At 44.2% G+C, this 23,646-nt stretch overlaps 2 protein-coding genes across 3 annotated transcripts in view; one reads left to right on the forward strand and one right to left on the reverse strand.

The window, feature by feature from the left end:
• LOC130369446 (ovomucoid-like) overlaps positions 1–18,665 on the reverse strand; it is an 80,253-nt gene extending 61,588 nt beyond the window's left edge. Inside the window, exon 1 of the mRNA XM_056574736.1 lies at positions 18,513–18,665. Coding sequence (XP_056430711.1) covers positions 18,513–18,600 — 88 coding nt within the window. The 5' untranslated portion in view covers positions 18,601–18,665. The remainder of the gene's footprint in view (positions 1–18,512) is intronic.
• Positions 18,352–23,646, forward strand: part of FBXO38 (F-box protein 38) — a 70,626-nt gene continuing 65,331 nt past the window's right edge. The window contains exon 1 of one of the 2 annotated variants that reach the window (XM_056574733.1): positions 18,352–18,530. The gene's annotated coding sequence lies outside the window, so the exon portion shown is untranslated. Of the gene's footprint in view, positions 18,531–21,937; positions 22,236–23,646 lie in introns of those variants that run through there. The other variant, XM_056574734.1, reaches the window with a different exon arrangement.

The following is a 23,646-nucleotide window of genomic DNA, read 5'->3' on the forward strand; positions in this document are numbered from 1 at the left end:
CTAATCCTAAATATTTTTTTAGATATATAAATACAAAAAAAACAAGGACAGAGCATGTAGGGCCCCTTAATAATGATAATGGGGAGGTTGTCACGGGCGATCAAGAGAAGGCGGAGCTACTGAATGGGTTCTTTAGTTCTGTATACACTATGGAAAAAGGAGCTGACATTGGCCAGGTCAGTGCTGGTAACACATCATGTAATGTACTGAACTGGCTTAATGTAGAGATGGTACAAGGTAAGTTAAGTAAAGTAAATGTAAGCAAATCTCCAGGGCTGGATGGACTACACCCAAGAGTTCTTAGAGAGGTAAGTTCAGTAATATCTGTACCCTTGTTCATGATATTTAGAGATTCTCTTGTGTCTAGTATTGTGCCAAGGGACTGGCGCAAGGCTAATGTGGTATCAATCTTCAAGAAGGGCTCTAGGTCTTCGCCAGGCAATTATAAACCGGTAAGTCTAACGTGCATTGTGGGTAAATTGTTTGAAGGACTTATAAGGGATTACATACAGGAATACATAGGGGATAATTGTATTATAAGTGATAGCCAGCATGGGTTTACTAAGGATAGAAGTTGTCAAACCAATCTAATTTGCTTTTATGAAGAGGTGAGTAGAAGCCTTGAAAGAGGAATGGCTGTGGATATAGTGTTTCTGGTTTTTGCCAAAGCGTTTGATACTGTCCCTCACAGACGTCTGACAGGTAAGTCAAGGTCTTTGGGCTTGTAAACTTTAGTTTGTAACTGGATTGAACACTGGCTCATGGATCGTACCCAGAGAGTGGTGGTCAATGATTCGTACTCTGATTGGTCCCCGGTAATTAGTGGTGTACCCCAAGGTTCAGTACTGGGCCCGCTGTTGTTTAATTTATTTATCAATGATATAGAGGATGGCATAAACAGCTCTGTTTCTATCTTTGCAGATGACACCAAGCTTTGTAGCACAGTACAGTCTATAGAGGATGTGCATAAGTTACAAGATGACTTGGATAGACTAAGTGTCTGGGCATCCACTTGGCAAATGAGGTTCAATTTGGATAAATGTAAAGTTATGCATCTGGGTACTAATAACATGCATGCATCGTATGTCTTAGGGGGGATTAAACTGGCAGAGTCACTGGTAGAGAAGGATCTGGGTGTACTTGTAGATCACAGACTACAGAATAGCATGCAATGTCAGGCTGCTGCTTCCAAAGCCAGCAGGATATTGTCATGTATAAAGAGAGGCATGGACTCAAGGGACAGGGACATAATACTCCCCCTTTATAAAGCATTGGTACGGCCTCACCTGGAATATGCTGTTCAGTTTTGGTCGCCTGTTCATAAAAGGGACACTGCGGAGTTGGAAAGGGTGCAGAGACGCGCGACTAAACTAATATGGGGCATGGAACATCTTAGCTATGAGGAGCGATTAAAGGAGTTACAATTGTTTAGTCTTGAGAAGAGACGTTTAAGGGGGGATATGATAAACGTATATAAGTATATAAATGGCCCATACAAAAAATATGGAGAAAAACTGTTCCAGGTTAAACCCCCCCCCAAAGGACGAGGGGGCACTCCCTCCGTCTGGAGAAGAAAAGGTTTAGTCTAAAGGGGCGACACGCCTTCTTTACCGTGAGGACTGTGAATTTATGGAACGGTCTACCTCAGGAACTGGTCAAAGCAGGAACAATTAACAGCTTTAAAACAGGGTTAGATACATTCCTGGAACAAAATAACATTAATGCTTATGCAGAATTATAAAACTACATCCCTTCCCCTTATCCCCTGATGGACGTATGTCTTTTTTCAACCATACTAACTATGTAACTATGTAATGATGATGTCGCGTCCCGGGAGCTGTGCATGATGGGAGAAAGCAGTTAGACAGAAAACAGCAACTCAACTTCAGAAGCTAATAACTATTGGAAGGATTAAGATTTTTTAATAGAAGTAATTTACAAATCTGTTTAACTTTCCTGAGCCAGTTGATATATATAAAAAAAGTTTTTGCCTGGAATACCCCTTTAAATTTGTAAATTTTTTCATATCTGCTCTTGACATTTGGGTCGTATAGTTATTGCCCCCTCTCCAACTATTTTTTACACTCCGTATGGCTGTTAACAATAATTTAGAAGGCTCTGTGTTGTTATTTGTAGCAAAATGAGCTGATAGTTGATGATTTAGGTTGCCTTTCCGTAGATTAAGATTTTTAACTGCCTTTTTGTTTTGCCAATATATTGTTTATGGCAGTAACAAAGCAGAACATATATAATACTGTTAATATTATAAGAAACTCTGTCCCATTAAAAATCGTTAACAAGAGATTTGATCTTGTAGGTTTTTCTTGAAAAGCTAATGAGTTTAAAATTTGCAATTGCACCCACAACCAAAGAAGCCTTTAGGATTCAACCTCTTAAGGACTGGGCCATTTTTCATTTTTGCACTTTCGTTTTTTTCCACCTCACCTTCTAAAAATCATAACTCTTTCAATTTTCCAACTACAGACCCATATGAGGGCTTCTTTTTTTGTGCCACCAATTTTATTTGTAATGACATCAATCATTTCACCACAAAATCTATGGCGAAAGAAGAAAAAAAAAAAAGCCATTTTGTAACTTTTGGGGGCTTCCGATTCTACACAGTGCACTTTTTGGTAAAAATGACACATTGGGCCTCATTTACTAAGAGTGTCGGGTTTTTACTAGTGGGAAATATTGTTTCAGACTTGCATAATTCCACCTTATTTACTATGGGGATCACAGATTTACTGTGAATTACTATTTTCTGTGAATTCAATAGTACATAGGTTGGGTTGTGAAACCCAGCCCCTTTTTGGGCCGGCATCACCCCATTTGCGACAGACCACAGCCCCTTTTTCGGCTTTTTGCAGTGCAATGTCGGGTTTTCCAGATTTTCCTGGCGCACACTGTCGCAGACTGGCACAGACATGTCGCAGACACTCTGCGCCAAAATAACCCCACAAAAACTGGTCGGTTTCAGCTTAGTAAATGAGGCCCATTATCTTTATCCTGTAGGTCCATACAGTTACAAGGATACCTAATTTAGGTTTTATTTTATTTTACTACCTGAAAAATAATAATGTTGCTCAAAAAACACTTAAAGAGCAACTGTCATGAACTTGGGACTATATAACTTACACACAGTCTTTATACTGTGTGCAGATTGTGTCTACAGTCGTGTTTTTACCTTAGTTCTCTCTGCTTTTATCACCCCAAAAAACCACACACAGTCAGATAGGCGTGGCGCAAGGTTCGCTATGCCCCGCCACTGACACGCCTATACCCTGTACAACAGCGCTGGGACCGCTGTGTGATTGACACAGATTGTGTCTAGTGTTTTTACCTTTGTTCTCTCTGCTTTTATCACCCCAAAAAATGTTTTGATAGCAGCCGCACACAGTCAGATAGGTATGGCGCAAGGTTCGCAATGCCCTGCCACGACACGCCTATCCCCTGTTCGTCAGCGCTGCGACCGCTGTGTAATTGACACACAGGTCCCAGCGCATGCGCATCTTAGCTTATACCCTGTGCGCGCCGCAGCGTGTTATCCTTGCAAGCGCTCGCAGGTGACGGGTGTGAGTGCATGCCAGGATAACAAGCTGCGGCGCGCACAGGGTATAAGCTAAGATGCGCATGCGCTGGGACCTGTGTGTCAATCACACAGCGGTCGCAGCGCTGACGTACAGGGGATAGGCGTATTGGTAGCAGGGCATAGCGAACCTTGCGCCATGCCTATCTGACTGTGTGCGGCTGCTATCAAAAAATTTTTGGGGGTGATAAAAGCAGAGAGAACAAAGGTTAAAACACTATTGTAGACACAATCTGCACACAGTACAAAGGCTGTGTGTAGCTTATATAGCCCCAAGTTCATGACAGTTGCGCTTTAAACAACACAATATAACTCCAAGTCAATCACACTTCAGTGAATTCACACTGTCACTCAGGAAGCAACACTGATTGACAATCAATTTCACATGCTGTTGTGCCAAATGGCACAGATAACAGGTGGAAATTATAGGCAATTAGCAAGTCACTCCCAATAAAGAAGTGGTTCTGCAGGTGGTGACCACAGACCACTTCTCAGTTCCTATGCTTCCTGGCTGATGTTTTGGTCATTTTTGAATGCTGGCGGTGCTTTCACTCTAGCATTAGACAGAGTCTACAACCCACAGTGCAGCTCATCCAGGATGGCACATCAATGCGAGCTGTAGCAAGAAGGTTTGCTGTGTCTGTCAGCATAGTGTCCAGAGCATGGAGGCACTACCAGGAGACAGGCCAGTACATCAGGAGACCTGTAGGAGGGCAACAACCCAGCAGCTGGACCGCTACCTTCGCCTTTGTGCAAGGAGGAGCACTGCCAAAGCCCTGCAAAATGACCTCCAGCATGCCACAAATGAGCATGTGTCCACTCCAACAGTCAGAAACAGACTCCATGAGGGCCCGAGGTCCACAGGTGGGGGAATGTGCTAACAGCCCAACTCCGTGCAGAATGTTTGGCATTTGTCAGAGAACACCAAGATTGGCAAATTCGCCACTGGTGCCCTGTGCTCTTCACAAATGAAAGCAGGTTCACACTGAGCACATGGGAGTCTGGAAAAGATGTGGAGAACGTTCTGCTCCCTGCAACATCCTCCAGCATAACCGGTTTGGCGGTGGGTAAGTGGCATTTCTTTGGGGGGGGGGGGGGGGGCCGCACAGCCCTCCATATGCTTGCCAGAGGTATCCTGACTGCAATTAGGTACAGAGATGAGATCCTCAGACCCCTTGTGAGACCATATGCTGGTGCGGTTGGCCCTGGGTTCCTCCTAATGTAACACAATGCTAGACCTCATGTGGCTGGAGTGTGTCAGCAGTTCCTGCAAGAGGAGGGCATTGATGCTATGGACTGGGCCACCCATTGCCCAGACCTGAATCCGATTGAGCACATCTGGGACATCATGTCTTGCTCCACCAACGCCACTTTGCACCACAGACTGTCCAGTAGTTGGTGGATGCTTTAGTCCAGGTATGGGATGACATCCCTCAGGAGACCATCCGCCACCTCATCAGGGGCATGCCCAGGCACTGTAGGGAGGTCATACGGGCATGTGGAGGTCACACACACTACTGGGCCTCATTTTGACTTGTTTTAAAGACATTACATCAAAGTTGGATCAGCCTGTAGTGTGGTTTTCCACTTTGATTTTGAGTGTGACTCCATATCCAGACCTCCATGGGTTGATAAATTTGATTTTCATTGATAATTTTTGTGTTATTTTGTTGTCAGCACATTCAACTATGAAAAAGACAAAAGTATTTCATACGATTAGTTCATTCAGATCTAGGATGTGTTATCTTAGTGTTTCCTTTATTTATTTTTTTGAGCAGTGTATAACTACATGCACCAAAATTAGTATCTTCTTTTTTTTATAATTTGCTTATTAGACATTTCATAAAAATTATAACAAAGCGGATTAAGATATAGACATCACAGTGTTACACATCCAATCTTCAATTTTTCACTACATTGCAGTATAAACCAACAAAACATTCCTCTTCCACATTTTACAGTCATGGCCGTAAATGTTGGCACCCCAGAATTTTTTTTTAGAAAATGAAGTATTTCTTACAGAAAAGGATTGCAGTAACACATGTTTTGCTATACGCGTTTATTCACTTCATGTGTATTGAAACTAAACCAAAAAAGGGAGGATAAAAAGCAAATTGGACATAATGTCACACCAAACTCCAAAAATGGTCTGGACAAAATTATTGGCCCCCTTAACTTAATATTTGGTGGCACACCCTTTGGAAAAAATTACTGAAATCAGTCGCATCCTATAACCACCAATAAGCTTCTTACACCTCTCAGCCAGAACACTCTTCCTTTGCAAACTGCTCCAGGTCTCTCTTATTGGAAGGGCGCCTTTTCTCAACAGCAATTTTAAGATCTCTCCACAGGTGTTCAATGGGATTTATATCTGGAGTCATTGCTGGCCACTTCAGAACTCTCCAGCGCCATTCATTACTGGGTGCTTTTTGATGTAAGTTTTGGGTCATTGTCCTGCTGGAAGACCAGATTTCTGACACTGGGCTGTACAGTGCAACCCAAAATCTGTTGGTAATCCTCAGATTTCATGATGCCTTGAATCAAGGCACCCAGTGCCAGAGGCAGCAAAACAACCCCAAAACATCATTGAACCTCCACCATATTTCACTGTAGGTACTGTGTTCTTTTCTTTGTATGCCTCATTCCGTTTTTGGTAAACATTAGAATGATGTGCTTAACCAAAAAGCTCTATCTTGGTCTCATTTGTCCACAAGATGTTTTTCCAGAAAGATTTTGGCTTACTCAAGTTCACTCTGGCAAAATGTAGTCTTGTTTATTTTATGTCTCTGTGTCAGCAGTGGGGTCCTCCTGGGTCTCATGCCATAGCATTTCATTTAAATGTCGACAGATAGTTTGTTCTGACACTGATGCTCCCTGAGCCTGCAGGACAGCTTGAATATCTTTGGAACTTGTTTGGGGCTGCTTATCCCCCATCCGGACTATCCTGCGTTGACGCCTTTCATCAATGTTTCTCTTCCGTCCATGCCCAGGAAGATTAGCTACAGTGCCATGGGTTGCTAACTTCTTGATAATGTTGCACATTGTGGACAAAGGCAAATCTAGATCTCTGTAGACGGACTTGTAACCTTGAGATTGTTGATATTTTTCCACAATTTTGGTTCCCAAAACTAAGTGAACTTCTCTCCTTTCTATCTGCTTTCAGGTGTGATTTTTATATTGCCCACACCAGTCACTTGCCCCAGGTGAGTTTAAAGGAGCATAACATGCTTGAAACAATTTTATTTTTCCACAATTTTGAAAGGGCGACAATAAGTTTGTCCAGCCCATTTTTGGAGTTTGGTGTGACATTATATCCAATTTGCTTTTTATCCTCCCTTTTTTGGTTTAGTTCCAATACACACAAAGGGAATTAACATGTGTATAGCAAAACATGTGTTACTGCAATCCTTTTCTGTGAGAAATACTTAATTTTCTAGAAAAATTTCAGGGGTGCCAACATTTACAGCCATGACTGTACATTTTTTCCCTACTCCCACCCACCCTACCCCTGATCCCATTAGAAAAGGGAGAAATCAAATTACAACAATACCATGTGAGCGACATATTTCCTAACATCTCCCAATCATCCTATATTCCATAACCTTGTTATTTTTTACAAAGAATTTACACGAGGAAGAATCATCTCTTACAATGTTTTCCCCACCCATCAATAAAGGAGAGAGAGAAAGAAAGAAAGAGAAAAAAAAAGGATACTGTTGGCAATATTTAGGAAGGCCAGTATTTATATACTTTACTCCATATATCTTTCCCTTTCGCCCATAATTGCTCTTTTCTCTTAACACTCTGAATTTCTCTTTGACATTCTCCCACAGAGGGTTCATGAGGTTTAATCCAGTAACGCACTATTACCAATCTTGCATAGAACAAAGTCCTACATAAGAACAGGGCTGTGGAGTCGGTAAATGTTCCGACTCCGACTCCGCAGTTTTTTGTACTTCCGACTCCCCTTTATTAATATGCAAATGTATTTATAAACACTTACAATTGAATCCAAGAAGCTGTTCCACCAAGTTCTTCTAAGCTCTTCTAGCAGAGAGAGGTAGTTGGGCAGAAGCTGCTGCCTTCTCCTTTTTGTGAGCTGATCTGCTGCTGAAGATAGGGCAGTGGGAGGATCCAGGAAGGGATGTTTTTATTATAAAACATGATTTCCCTAGTAGAATCCCATAGTCATGTTTAAAGTTTAAGCTAACAATCGGAGTTTACAAGTTTTTATAGCCTTAGCTGAATGGCAGCAGTTCTTCCAATGGTTTACATCTTCAGTCTTGAACTATTGACCCTCCATTCCCTTCACTTATACAAGTGTCTCTTGTCCTGCAAAAAACATATTTAGTTAATCCCTTGTCAGTGAAAGGCTAGGTTACCCATGGGTTCCCTGTAACAGAACACAACACTATGGAAAGTATAAGTATTGCCACTCCTAATTGTGCATTGCGTGCCATATAGTGAAGCACATGAAAAGAATGCTTCTTCACAGTCACTTAACGTGTTCGTTTTGCGGTTACGTGAGGCACTGCATGCATTGGTCTTTATTCTTACAGTAGAGAACTCATTAATTATAACTTTTTGTGAATTGGGACATTTAAGCTTGCTTTTTTTTTATTCCAATCTAAATTTAGTAGAAGTCGGTGCATTGTTTGCCGACTCCGACTCCTCGACTCCGACTCCACAGCACTGCATAGGAACTCCTTAGTCATCCCCATATTTTCTATGTCCCCTAAAATAATGAACATAATAGTACGAGGAATCTTTTTTTCCTATTTTACCTTCAAGAATGTTCAATACTTGCTCCCAGTAATTAGATATTACTTGACAATCCCACATATAATGTCTAAAATCCACATCCTCACTTCCACACCTCAGGCAATTTGACGACTCACATATACCAAATTTCCTCATTTGGATGGGGGAATAAACGGCCTTATGTAACATCCTAAACTGGGTGATTTTGTGCTGCATATTCAATTATACTCTATTCAAATTAACACCAATATTGTGCCAAGTTTCATTCACCAACCCACCAACTCCTTTCATCCATTTAAAAAAAAAATATTTTTCAAACCATCCTCTCCTAACCAGGAGTTCCAAAACGTATACAAACATGAAAGTTTGTATAAACGTGAAAGTTTTTTTTCCCCCAATTCAAACTTAATAAACCCTCAAAAATTCTATGGTTATTTATATTAAAACAGCTTTTATCTGTTGTGCAGGCGACCTCGTATTTAATTTGTATATAATAAAATATTTCACTATCCTTCATACCCAATTTTTTTTAAGTGTTTAAATTCGTGTAATTTTCCATTTTCAAACATTTGATTAACCCAACTGACACCCAGTTTTTCCCAATATTTACTTTCGCAAGTCAAAAATTCCTTCAAATTCCTGTTCCCCCACAGTGATGTAAAATTCTAACTATTTACTCCTATTAGACTACTTCTTAGTGTACACCATATCTAATAAAAAATGTTGCCAAAGGATACCCAACCCCTGATTAGATTCCATCAAAGTTCCTAGTTCGAGAAGTTCAAAGATATTTGTTAAGCCCCTTTCTCTTATCAAATTATTGAGGCCTGCAGATTCCTTCCAGTTAATCAATTTAAAAAATTTGCTAGACATATAATATATTTTTAGGTTAGGGAGATTAATACCTCCCCTTTCCCAGGGGGGGCATAAAATTCTGATATTTAAATCGTTCTCGTTTGCATCCCCACAATAACCTGCCAAGTTGGACTTCAACTTTCCTGAACCAAGAAGGTCCCATCCCTATAACATTAAGCACTGCGGAATCTGTAGGCGCTATATAAATAAATAAGAACAGAACTTGGGGCAGAATGACCATCTTAATAATTGCCGATCTCTCTGACATCAAAAAGGGCATCCTACTCCCTATTTCCACTCTTCTATTCGAGTTAGATACAAAAGGTATAAGATTATCTTTCTGAAAGTTATCAATTTTAGATTATATTTTATACCCCTAGGTACATAACATTATCAGATTTGTTAAGGATCTTGAGTTTCTCCATTGATGTCTCTATTTCTTTATCCAATGGGAGTAGCACCGATTTACCCCAGTTTATATCTAGATGGGTTGGGGCATTATCGGCAAGGTAATTGCCGATACCGATAACATCCAAAATCGTGAATATAATAATCGGTCGATCCCTAACGCAAATAACAAAGGTGATAGGGGGCACCCTTGCCTCGTTCCCCTACTCAATTCAAACTTTTTGGATGGAATACCATTAATCAAAATATTAGCTTCCGGTTGATTATATAGTAATTTTACATAACTTATAAACCTCGGACCCAGCCCGAAGTGCTCCAAGACCCTCCAAAGGTATCCCCACTGTACCATATCAAACGCCTTTGAAGCATCCAATGACAGGATAGAGCTGGGACCAGATCCATAAAATTGCATAGCCTCATAAGCTCTCTGAGTTTTCCTATGTACTGTACATCCTGGAATAAATCCTTCTTGTTCTTCTCCCACTATATGTTCAATTACTTTATTTAATCTCCTTGCTAGGACTTTGGCAATTAATTTAATATATGTATTCAGCATGTTTAAAGAGTACCTGTCACCAAACAAAACTTTTCATATAGTGTTCCTTGGCACTTTCCCATTCACATCATATTATCAACATAAATATGTTTAAAATGTAATATAAAGAATGGCCACTAAGTGGCTCTGTTCCATTCCCTGACACAATTAATACAGAAAGTGAAAGCTCCACAGATTCTCACAGAAAGCTGCACAGACTGACAGCTGAATGAGAGCCTCACTGAAATCTGCAAAGACGATTGATGCCTAAATTGACTGCTTTAGTATAAATAATCGGAAGGTGGGGGGGATGTAGATAATGTTGGCCCTAGGATTTTATCTTCCAGCAGTAAATGTTTGTAGATTAGCTTTTTATATTCTTTATTGAATGGGAGTATTATTGTAGATTCATGATCATTATTTTGTGCAGTCTGTTTGTAAACTGTGGGTATAGATTCAATCTGTACATCTACAATTTTTCTCTACTCAGACATGGGGTGAATATAATGTTATGTAAATTGTTATTGAGAGGGAATAAATATTCTTATAATTCTGTGAAGTTCTTGTCCCAAGTAGGAAGCCTTTAATGCTGAATTTGTGCGAGGGGGAGTGAATTCATGCAGGAGGCACCACTATAAAACGCCCCCGCTACAGACGGGCGGGGCGTACGTGGTTCCAGGCAGGGAGGAAGAGAGTTGTGTGCGGGAGCAGAGTGTCGTTCCGGTATGGTAAGCCCACTGCGCCGCTCGTCGGGTTTTCGGGGTCTCAGGACCTCCCCGCTCCTGTTCCCCCCGCTCTGGGCTCCTCCACGCTCCCGGGGTGGCTCACTGATGCCCCATCCAGCGCGCCCAGCACCCTAACCGCCACCCACTTCCCCCAGCCGCAGTAACACGTGGGGCTGCGTGGCGCACAAGGGGGTGGGGGCCCCTGAACTCCAGCAGACCGTCCGCCTTCCCCTACCCGGTACTTACAGGGAGCAGCCCCCCCTCCCGCTCCCCGTGGTCGGGCCGCAGGGTAGGCGGGGGGCAGAGATCCTCCCTGTAACCGGCTCGGCCGGCCATTAGCAGCAAGGCTGTAGGCCCTGCTGTAGCCCTCGGGCTCCCCGGCTCCTGCGGCCGCAGGGCCAAGTGGTGCAGGGGGGCGGGGCCTACCCTGTCAGCTATCCTGGATCAGCCGGAGCTGCCCCCGGTTCCGGCTGAACGGGTGGGCCACGGTGGTTCTGGCCACCGCCATTCCGCCCGCTTCCTTTGGGGCTCGAGGGGGCGGAGCCGTTGTGAACCGGCCGCAGGTCAATCCAGGCCGGTCCTTTACACGATCTGCGGGATCTGCTTCGTGACAGATGTATCTGTCAATAGCAGCTTGAATGGCTTTCATCTTTGTAATTTAATGTTAAACAGAATTATAACAAATCCCCATACCAGCATCTGTTACAGTCACTCAGCATTCTCACAGCAGTCACTCAGCATTCTTACAGCAGTCACTCAGCATTCATACAGCAGTCACTCAGCATTCATACAGCAGTCACTCAGCATTCATATCGTACAGTCCCTCAGCATTTATACCATACAGTCCCTCAGCATTCATACCATACAGTCCCTCAGCATTCATACCGTACAGTCCCTCAGCGTGCATACTGTACGGTCACTCAGCATGCATACCGTACAGTCACTCAGCATTCGTACAGTACAGTCACTCAGCATTTATATTGTACAGTCACTTGCATTCATACAGTACAGTCACTCAGCAGTTATAATGTACAGTCACTCGCATTCATACAGTACAGTCACTCGGCGTTTATACCGTACAGTCACCTAGCATTTATACCGTACAGTCACCCAGCTTCATACCAAATAGTCAATCTTAGCATTCATGCCACACAGTCACTCATAACATCCATACCTCATGTAGCTTACACGGTTCCCACGCTCATTCGTTCCACACTGCAAACATGTATACGGTACATACACTCACAGCATCTACTGCTGTTACGACATAGCAGTTCTTTACCGTACATAGCTCAACATGTACGCACGTTTCATAGTATCTCACTGCATATATAGGTTCATAGCACTCATACCATGCAGTCACTTATAGAGATGTATTTCATATGTAGCTTCACACGATACATACACTCATGGTTTCACACTGCGCGCAACACGTATACGGTACATACACCCGTAACATTTCTGCTCTTACGTTACATCAGTACCATACCGCCCACCGTTCCATACTGCACACACGCTCAAGCGTTTACACCGTGCACAAACATTTTTCCTCCTGCATAACAGGCGCTCTTAATGGCACACGCAGGGCATACAGTTAGTATATATAGAGCACACACTCCATAGTGTTTCAGTGGGTACAGAACGTTGTTACAGTACACACATGTTCAGGGTCATATGCAGCAAGTACAGGTACATCATGGCATCGAATACACGGTCACAGCGTCACATACAGTGGGTACAGCTGTGGTATTATGTACAGCACGTGCGCTTTTGCTGTCACTTACAGTGGCTACAGTTCCTGTTTGCATCCCACACACGCTCAGTGTTGCACACAGTGGGTACAGTTACAGTATCACACATAGTACTCACGCTCATACTGGCACACACAGGAAGTACAGTCCCATTGTCGCATACAGCACACACGCCCGCAATGTCATATTTAGTGAGTACAGTTACAGTATTGGGTACAGTCCATGACAATAGTTTTCATGCAGTGTGCACAGTTCCTTGTCACACACAGTACATATGCTGTTCACGCCACACACTGTGAGTACAGCCATAGTACCGAACGCTCACACCATTAACACCGCATCGTGCCCGTCACGGTTATACGGCACTCACGTGTGTCACTGTATTCATACGTGTGCGCATACGGGTCGCTCTGAACATACGCTCACAACTATTGTCGTATCCAGCTCTTCATTGTGTTACCGCTCATAGTTAGTCCTGTTCATACGCACAACCTTACACGGCATACACCATCCACATGCTCGTAACTTCATACTGCACAGATAGTCTCAGGTTGTTCGGTACATTCACAAATAGTTACGCTGCACACACGTCGGTACCGGCTACTGGTCCCCGCAGCTGACATTCCAGTCACGTTACCATAGTAACTGCTCAGTCACAGATTAAGCATCTGTATCTGTCATACACACACCTGCTACCTTCTAACTATCGTACAGCACGCACTAAACTGTGACCGCTGACACGTCATTCTGCACATCCATACCATGACACAAGTAGTGTTCACCCACTTCACCGGCCACGTTCTGCAGGGAGACGCGCGATTTAATTGTTGTCACTGACATATCTTCCGAATAACAACTTCACGTCACATGGGTGGTTGTTTCCCCATCACACCTGCCACGCCCGCAGGGGGCAGCACTGCGCAGTTGCTGTTACTGACACTTCTTGTAAGCTTCGACATCACGAAACACAGAGGGCTGGCATACCCCACATATGCCATGCCCACAGGGGGTCACACCGAGCAACTGTGGTTATAGACCCGTCAGATCTTACACTTAAAAAAAAAAAAAAAACTTCTCATGCATGCTGCACGCAAAGGACAGCCACACATACCACGTTCCCTCGGAGTCAGGCTTTAGATGGGTAGATGGGTCGTACAGGGGTTTGGGGGGGGGGGAGGAGGGACACATACATGTCCTTCACACAGCACTCTGCTGCCATAGTGAGTCAAGGGGGGCGGGGTTATCTCCTCGTCGTCAAAGCCTGTACTGAGGGCACCCCAGCACAGTCTCCTTATCGACAGCTCAACAATGCTTGCATACCCTTTCTCCAGATTGTTGCATCATTTCCACTGGTTACCAAAGCCCCACAAGTGGCTTTCCTCTTCAGCTTTAAGCTCGGGGGGGGGGGAATTTTTTGTTGTTCCTGACTCTGCTTCAATGCAATATGTCCACTCTTGATTGCTTACCACAGTTACTTGCTCCACACACTGACGCTGCTGCTGACACAGCTTCAGAGCCTCGCGCATCCCTCACCCACCAGGTTCCTCAGTCCTGACTCACTTCAGTCGGGGTCCTGGTGAAGTCTGTTGTTCCTGACTCTGCTTCAGTACAATATGACCACTCTTGTTGCTTACCATAGTTACTTGCTCCACACACTGATGCTGCTGCTGACATGGCTTCAGAGCCCCACACGTCCCTCACCCACTAAGTTCCTCAGTCGGGGTCCTGGTGAAGTCCGTTGTTCCTGACTCTGCTTCAGTGCAATATGACTCGATACACATAGGCAGTGGGTCAACCGTCTGGCTGACACGTCGCAGTGGGGGCCCCTGTGTATGCTGTTCTGACTCTTCTTCAGCGCAACAGGATACACTTAGTCTCATCCCATTTCTCCACGCATACATCATGTCAGGCACTCAGCTGCCATTCACTTCCGCCTTCAGGGAGATTCATGGCTCAGTCAATGTTTCGCCAACACAGGTCATAGAGTCACAATTCCTCGACTCATAGATGGTTATTTCACGCATTATTTGTCTCGTCCACCCATGTCAGCTCCACGCTAACAGCTATCTCTTCCACAAGCACGAGGGTTACTCAAAGACCTATCACGCCTACAGGTACGAGGTTCGAGTCAGATTGCCATCCCAGGCACAGCGGTTACGCGAAGACCTGTCACACCCGCAGGCACAAGGGTATGTGAGACCTGTCAGTCTACAGGTACGATAGTCACATAGAGGCCTGTCACATTCACAGGCACGAGGGCATGCAAGACCTTTCAGAGTCTACAGGTACGATAGCCACGCAGAGGTCGGTCACGTCTGCGGACACGGCGGCTCGGTTGATGCCTGTCTGCGGGCATGATAGTCCTTAGGCTTGACTGTCACTGAGTTCTGCAGGCAGGATCAGGGTGAGGAGGCCCGTCGTCCGCTGCAGGTCATTACTCCTGAGACCATATCCATGACAGTATGTTGGCAGGCTAGGACATGACTCACGGTACAGTCCAGTCAACTTCATATCACTTAACTAACAATGTAGATTTTGCCACTTATCAGCAGGGACAGGATATGCCCGACAAGCTTTATCGGTTCCTCTTTCGGAAAATCACCACAGTAAGTATGTCAACATGAACGTATCAGCAAGCACGCAGTCAGGTCCTGTTTCAGTGCCGGGCCGGACGCAGTAGGCGTCACCACCTATCTTCCCAGTGTCAGGTACTGCCTCATATGGTCGCTAGCCGGCAGGCACAGCTCCCTGGTTCCTTGAGTCTAGTAAGAACAGTTTAGGGAAAGACAGATATGACTGGTTGTGGCATCGGTTATCATGGTCAGGAATGTTGTCATTAATTCTACTTCTTGACTTTTTTGCCCTCTTTAGGCGTGCCCTCATACGCGGTTATTGGGCACAACTCAACCGCTTTGTCAGTCAATCTTATTTACAGGTACGCAGGTTTGTATGTAGGTACGATCTCAAGTACGGAACAATTAAAACCGCTTGGTAAGTCAATGTATGGTTTGCATAGTTGTGTATTCAGCGCTCGCTACCACAAGCTCGAATGTAAGTCCTGAGCACAAATAAAATATTGGTTGTACTCTGTTTTTGTGGTGTTGATTTGTCGCACGATTTGTCTCAGTTACTGTTTAGAGACTTTTCATTGTGACTTTTGCTTCAGAAGCTTTAGGCTGGGTTCACATCATGTTTTTGCCATACTGTTTTCAATCCATTTGGCAAGAAAACGTAAGGCAAAAAAACAGATGGAACAGTATGGAAAAAAGTAAACCGTATGCGTTTTTAAACAGTATACTGTTTTTAAAAGTGCATACAGTTCCGTCAGTTTTTATAGAAAAAAAAACCATACGTTTTTGAAAATTGTGTCCATTTTTAATGGAAGGGGTCTTCGGTGGGGACTTTAGGATTCAAATGCGCATGTGCAAAGTAAAAACGTATATGTTTTTCCCGATGGAACCGTATACATGTGCGTTTCCCATTGACGTCCATGTTAAAAAAAACGTATGCGGTTGCAGTACAGTTTTTAAACCGGAGACAAAATCGTGGTAAATCCTATATATCTATACCACCAGACCCATGGCAGGTTAAAGGGGTAAACTGCTGGAAAAATTTTTTTTAATCAACTGGTACCAGAAAGTTAAACAGATTTGTAAATTACTTCTATTAAAAAATGTTAATCCTTCCAGTACTTATCAGCTGCTGTATGCTCCACAGGAAGGTCTTTTCTTTTTGAATTTCCTTTCTGTCTGACCACAGTGTTCTTTGCTGACACCTCTGTCCATTTTGGGAGCTGTCCAGAGCAGGAACAAATCCCCATAGCAAACCTCTGTTGCTCTGGACAGTTCCTGACCCGGACAGAGGTGTCAGCAGAGAGCACTGTGGTCAGACAGAAAAGAAATTCAAAAAGAAAATAACTTCCTGTGGAGCTGAATGAGTCAGCATAACTCATGTGAGGGTTGATCCTCGCCCCTGTGGTGGGAGATCCCCGCTTCTTTGTTTTTATTCATCCCTCTATCCAGATTGATCTGCTCCCCCCTTTTTTTTACAAGTTTGCTTCCATAATCTTATATGGGTATCTCCTGCTTGGTTGCCTATGTTATTAGTTTATGCTGATATATAGTGTTGCCTTTTACCTGAAGACCAACAGTGTTTATTTCTCTCCTTTGGAAAAAGGGTTGTGTTGTTTTCTGATTTGATAAAACGAGAATAATAATAAATAAAAAAAATAATAATATATATATATATATATATATATATATATATATATATATACAGCAACACAGCTCTGCAGACCCCTTCTTCTACTTCTGCAGTAGTTTGCAGCCCACTGTACGATAGTTCTTAATATGTTGTCCCAGGAGATATGCAGAATGTCTGTATCACTCCATCTCACTGTGCTCCGCTGCCTTACATTTACTATACTGTTATTGCAGGTGTGTAAGGGGTGGGGGGTCTTGGGCTCCAGGTCTGCTACAAAGACACTGAGCTGCGTGACTTGTAAAGCAAGGGTGGGCTCTGAATTCCATTTTCACTCATCGACCAGCTGGATGGCAGGGGCGATGATGAGTGCACCTAAGAGCTAGCCGGCAGGCTGTAGACTTTAGATGGCATGATCAGCATTGATCAAAGTGTCTAAAGGGTTAATAACAGACATCGGCGTAATTAGTAGTGAGTGCCTGACTGCTGATAGCAATACTTCTTGGGGGACATTTATCAATGGATGTAGACTTTTATTTATTTATTTTTTTGGTGCATTTTAGGCGCAAAATTTTGTGAAGTTACCATTTTTGTGTTTTTTTTGTATGTTCTTTTTCATACAGCATTTTTCAAAGCAGTGTATTGTTTGGAACTTTATGTAGTGTATTGTTTGGAACTTTATGCAGTTAGCATGAAGTTATGTGTGGAATTTTTTTTTTTTTTGCGCAAAGCCTACTTTATTGTGAAAACCTACACCACCTAATAGGACACATACAAAAGTGTCAGATGCCAGAACACAAAACTTAAACCAATCGCTGCAGATCGCTGGTTTCTATAATTGCGCTAAATTTATCAAGCGCCTTTTTGGTAAATTATAAGCAACTGTGCAAACAATACACCAAGCAAACGGGTAAAATCTTTGCTAACTTACACCAACTTTGATAAATGTGCCCCATTGAGTATAAAGCGAGGCCTTACACCGCTAAGTTCACGGAACACAGATATGGCAGGAAACCTTATTATGCCGCCTCTTCCACCCTGAGCTTGGTGTTATGCTCTCAATCGTAATGACAGGTAATATCTAGGTCACCTTTATAACGTCATCTAATTTCCAGATTAGGATAATTAGGTAGATTCCGCCCCCACTCATCAGCCCCCGAGGTTAAACAATCTTCTCCATATAAGATAAGCAGCTTTCAGCCCCCTAGGAACCCGACACAGGCACAGTAAACAGTACGGTGGCCGGTGTGTGACAACTACTGGGCCACAAGCCTGAAGTTACAGGCTTCTATCTTTTAGCTAAGATTCATATCTATTGCTTTACACGGCAAAACAAAGGCTGAAACTAGGCTGAGCAGCAAACATGGCAGCGCCCCGCCGCCTCTCACTATTAGTCGTTACCGCGGCTCCCCTACTACACTACGTTACTTCCTACTGACACTGACAACGTGACGTAACGCGCTGTGCAGTCACATGTTCGTGATCAACCAATAAAATCTCTCTCCGGTCAGCGTGCGTTCCCCTGTACTGTAACAGCTGCTGTGTGCTGGGCAAATAGCGGCCGCTCATTGGCTGTACGTAAAGCGAGAGGCGGGGCTGGGTCAGGAAGTGTTTGCTTGGGCTGACTGTACCTAGTTTCCGGTACCCAGAGAAGCTCAGCAGCTGGACGGCACGGAGCCGGTTCCTACCGTTTGCCTGGCTGGGAGGTAAAGTCCGGGGAGCTGAGAGCGGCCGGGTCCATGTGTGAAGGATGAGGCTTTGGTACAGGCGCTCCATGATCTACTCCTCCTGCTCTGCTCCACTAGAGTTGCTGTGCTGCTTTACGTCATGTTGTTCCGTTTGCTCGTTACAGTAAAAGTTTAACGGTAGTCATGTGATTAGTCCCCATGACTGAGTGGACGGACACATTGTACATCAGGGGTGACAACATATGATTGCTTCGCTGGCTTCATGTCACACTTAGGGTGCTCGTGAAGCTGCAGCTGATTTTGTCACTACAAGTCCCAGCAGGCCCCACATTGCCTTTTGTTCTAAGGAGCAGCGCTGGAGTGCCAGGAGTCTGATGTACTTATGAGACCGAACTGCCCCCAATACTGTTATCAAGTGTTTAGGACAGCTGCCCTACATCTTTAACCCCTTTCTGCTCCATTTACATCATGAGTGGGGGCTTTAGTGTAACCTGCTGTACAGTTATGGTGCAGGCTCAGAAGCTTGGGCCAATGGCATATGATGGCAGATGGAACATACATACAGAACTCACATCCTGACTAAAGGGAACCAATCATCAGATTTTACCCTATATAACGTTTGGCAAAATGTTATATAGGGTAAACTCTTTATCCTCCGCATCCACGGGGGACACTCCTGTCTGTGGGAATAGTGAGGATATGAACTTATAAACTGCTCCCCGCCAGCCCCGTAAGTAGCTCATCTCACCTAGTCCCGTGTCTATGTCCGGCAGCGACGCCCCTTCGGCTTAATTGACAGGCCGCGTCATTGCTCTGCTCCGTCTGTTCAGTGAGCAGAGTGATGACGCGGCCTGTCAATTAAGAGGAGGGGGCGGCACTGGTGGCTGAAGACACGGGACTAGGTGAGATGAGCTCCCCGTCCAGGGTACGACTTACGGGGGCAGGAGCGTCCACCGGAGATGGTGAGGATAAAGATTTTTACCCTATACAGTGGTCCCTCAACATACGATGGTAATCCGTTCCAAATGGACCATCGTTTGTTGAAACCATCGTATGTTGAGGGATCCGTGCAATGTAAAGTATAGGACAGTGGTCTACAACCTGCGGACCTCCAGATGTTGCAAAACTACAACACCCAGCATGCCCGGACAGCCAACGGCTGTCCGGGCATGCTGGGAGTTGTAGTTTTGCAACATCTGGAGGTCCTCAGGTTGAATACCACTGGTATTGGAGGTTGTACACACGTGTTCCCGCCACTCCGGACCGTCACCGCTGCCCTGGATGTCGCCCTCCATCACTGTCGCAGTGTCCCCGATGCTCCGGCAAGGCCTCTGCTTCCCCGGCCTCCTCGCTCTCCGTCACCGCCATCACGTCGTTACGCACGTGATGACGATGATGGAGAGCGCCGACGATGCAGGGGATCCCAAAGAGGAAGCGCCGGAGCCCCGAGGACAGGTAAGTGATCGTCACCGGACCACACGGGGCACCGTAAACGGCTATCCGTTGGTGCTGCCTTTAACATGCGATGGCCTCTGAGAGGCCATCGTATGTTGAAATGATCGTATGTCGGGGCCATCGTAAGTCGGTTTGCCAAATATTCTATAGAGTAAAATCTGATTGGTTCCCTTTAAAGGGAATCTGTTTGCAGACACTGTTGGATAACTGTTAGGGTATAAAAGAAAACTGTACTGTTCCTGGCGCCAATGGTGGTTGCCAAATTGCAGGCATCCAGGTTTGTTGTCTTTGTCCACCTTTTAGGCTATGTTCAGACGTTGGAATGTCTGCACAGAAAATTGTGCAGACATTCCACAGACAGCATCTCATCTCATAGATGAAAATGCATTTCCATACGGACTCCTCAGAATCATTAGACTTGTCTATTCTTTCTGCAGACTCCAGCTTCAGGATTTCTGTAGCACAAACATCTGCTGCAAAAATTCCATTGTGTGGATAGTGCAGTAGAATCCCATTGAAATCAATGGGACTCTGCTGCTGCGGAATGTCCGTGCAGAATTCTTCATGGAAATTCCATTGTGTGAACATAGCCTTAGGCATGTCACCATTATGATGGCAGGCATAATACTGTATACTGCAATACAGAAATATAGCAATGCATTATTGTAACAATCAAGGTCCCCAAATGGGACTAAAATACCGTTAAAAAAAAGTTTTAATGTTAAAAATAAATAAAAAGGATGAGAAACCCATATGTACCCCAAAATGATACAGTTCCCAAGACAAAAGACCTCATACCCTCAAAACTCTCTAATGATGGAAAATGAAATAAAGACACAAAAAACACATTATGACTTTATTATTGCTACTATCGTGCAGAATAATTGGTAGTATTTTTGCTTTAGCATGGACAGCATAAAATTAAAAAAGCTGTTTTTTTTTCTATTATCTCCCAGTAAAAGTTTTAAAGGTTAAATGGATAAAATATTTAAACATTGAAAATTGCTCAAGATGGCATGAGTAAATAACTGAAATACCTATTCACCTTGCCTCAATCATTCTCTGTCCTGGCACATAGGAAATGCCCACTCAGTCATTCACCGGCTAAAATGGGTCACCACTCTAACCAGTGTTTAGCCGAGCAGGCATTATTATTGTGTGTTGGGACAGAGAACAGGAAACCTGGAGGAATCGGCAGCACGTGAACATATGAGCCCAGATTCATCAATCTGAGCTGTGATTGGTTGTCATGGGAAAAAGGACAGTTTTTGTCTCCAACTGAATGAAACATGTGAGCCAATGGCTGCCATATGAGTATAGTGTAGTAGGTCGAAACTTACAGTGGACAAGAGTGTGGGGGAGCTTGTGTCTCATGAGTACATCAGACTCCTGACATACAGCACTGGCATCGCTCTTGATGCTGCAGCTATTTCTGCCCTTGCATGTTAGAGCAGTTATTTGGCTTTTTAATGACTGCATCCTAATACCTGTAATTTTTAATTCTTTCCATCAACTGAGCACTGTGAGGGCTTATACTTCCTATGGTACCTGTAAAAAAAAACAAAAAAAAAAAAAAAAAAACTTTTGCCATGTTTTAACAACATGTAAGAAGTTTTAATCGGTAGGGATCCAGATGATGAGACCTTCACTGCTGTGCCCATTAATTTCTGTTAGTCACACTCACCTCATGAGCAGTGTATGGCTTTACGTAAAATGTATAGCCCCCTCCGTTCATCCAAACTTCTTTTGTCACTATGACTTGTCAGACTTTTTCTTAAATGGGCACTGTCAGATATAAAAACTTTATATGTTGTACATCTTGGCAAAACAATAGTTTTTTCTAATATACTTCCTTTCAATTTTATTTTTTTACATTTTATTAAAGAAATCTTCCTTTTAAAATCCCACCACTAGGGGTTCCCATACCTCCTGGGACACTGATGAGTCCTACAGCAGCATGAGCGTGTCCAAGGGTCATAGACACAAGATGGCTCATTGACAAGGCTGCAGAAGTAACACAGCCTGCAGTAACACTACTGTAACACAGAGTTTTACCAAGCATGTGCCTCCAGCTGTTGCAAAACTAAAACTTCAAGCATGCTGGACAGTCAAAGGATGTCTTGGAATGCTGGGAGTTGTAATTTTGCAAAAGCAACACTGATGCAAAAACAAGTTATCCAAACAGTGTACCTCCAACTATTCCAAAACTACAAGTCCCAGCATTACAGCACTGCCTAAGGATCATACACATGAGTGACATAGGAAGATGTAAGTTATAAACTCACCATATTGCCTTAGGTGGTAGAGTACAGGCAATCTCCAATAATTATTGTGGGTGTGTGTTCAGCATGAAACCAGAGAGGAAAGGGTTACAGAGCAGGGTTGCCAGGCGCCCAAAAGCAGTGAGTCAGCAGAGTAAGGGAGGGGGAGGAGTCATCAATGCAGGCAAGAGAGGGACATGCCCCCTCCCTTTGAAAAGATGGAAAAGACATAGGCCCAGAATTATCAAACTGTGTGAGAGAAAAAGTGGAGAGATTTTCCCACAGCAACCAATCACAGCTCAGCTTTCACCTTACTGGAGCTATTCAGCTGAGCTGTGATTGGTTGCTGTGGGAAAATCACTGCAGTTTTTCTCTCTCACAGTTTGATAAATTTGGGCCATTGAGCAGTGTTAATATGCTATGTGAAGTAGGGATGGGCGGTACGGCCAAATATGTTTATCACGGTATTTTTTTAACTTATGGTGGTTCCATGGTATATAACGGTATTTGCCCCTCCCCCAAAATTATTAGCCCAGTGCTGCACTGTCCCCATCGGGGTACTTCTCACGTCACCCGCAAGCGCTGCTCTCCTCGTCCTCTTGTTTGTTGCGGCCGCCGGCGCTGACACTATACTGTGCGGTATCCCTTTGCTGTATCCCTATGTCCGGGCTGCAATTGGTAAACAAAATAAAACTAACGCATGTTCCGACATCGGCCTTACGCTGGGGACGGGAGCGTCGGACAGCCATCAGCCTATCACTGGCCACAGCGATGTTCCACCTCGGCCGGTGAGAGGTTGAGCCCACTGTCATGTAAGAAGCCGGCTTCTTACATGACAGTGGGCTCAGCCTATCACCGGCCGAGGCGGAACATTGCTGCGGCTGGTTATAGGCTGACGGCTCTCCGACGTTCCATTCCCTGATAAGCAAGTCCGGACCGACGAGGAAGGTGAGTTAAGTTTATTTTGTTTACCTTTTGCAGCCCGGGCATAGGGATACAGTATAGAGCAGTGGTTTGCAATCTGCAGACCTCCAGATGTTGCAAAACTATAACTCCCAGCATGCTGGGAGTTGTAGTTTTGCAACATCTGGAGGTTGAAGACCACTGGTTTAGACTGTCAGCGCCGGCGGCCACTACAAACAGGAGGACCAGGAGGGCAGCGCTTGCGGGTGACATATGTGAGTAGTAGCGCTGGGCTGATAATTAATTGAGGGGGAGGGGCAGAACAGCGCTCGCGGGTCACATATGATTAGTTCCCCGATGAGGACAGCGCTGGGCTGATAATTAATTCATTCCTGAGGGGGAGGGGCCCAACCGGTATTGCGTTATGGGTTAAAATTCATATCGAGCAGCACAAAAATTTCGGTGTTCGGTATGAACCGGTATACCGCCCAGCCCTAATGTTTTTTCATAATCTC

The sequence above is a fragment of the Hyla sarda genome, chromosome 4 (genome assembly GCF_029499605.1).
Source record: "Hyla sarda isolate aHylSar1 chromosome 4, aHylSar1.hap1, whole genome shotgun sequence".
NCBI classification, from domain to species: domain Eukaryota; kingdom Metazoa; phylum Chordata; class Amphibia; order Anura; family Hylidae; genus Hyla; species Hyla sarda.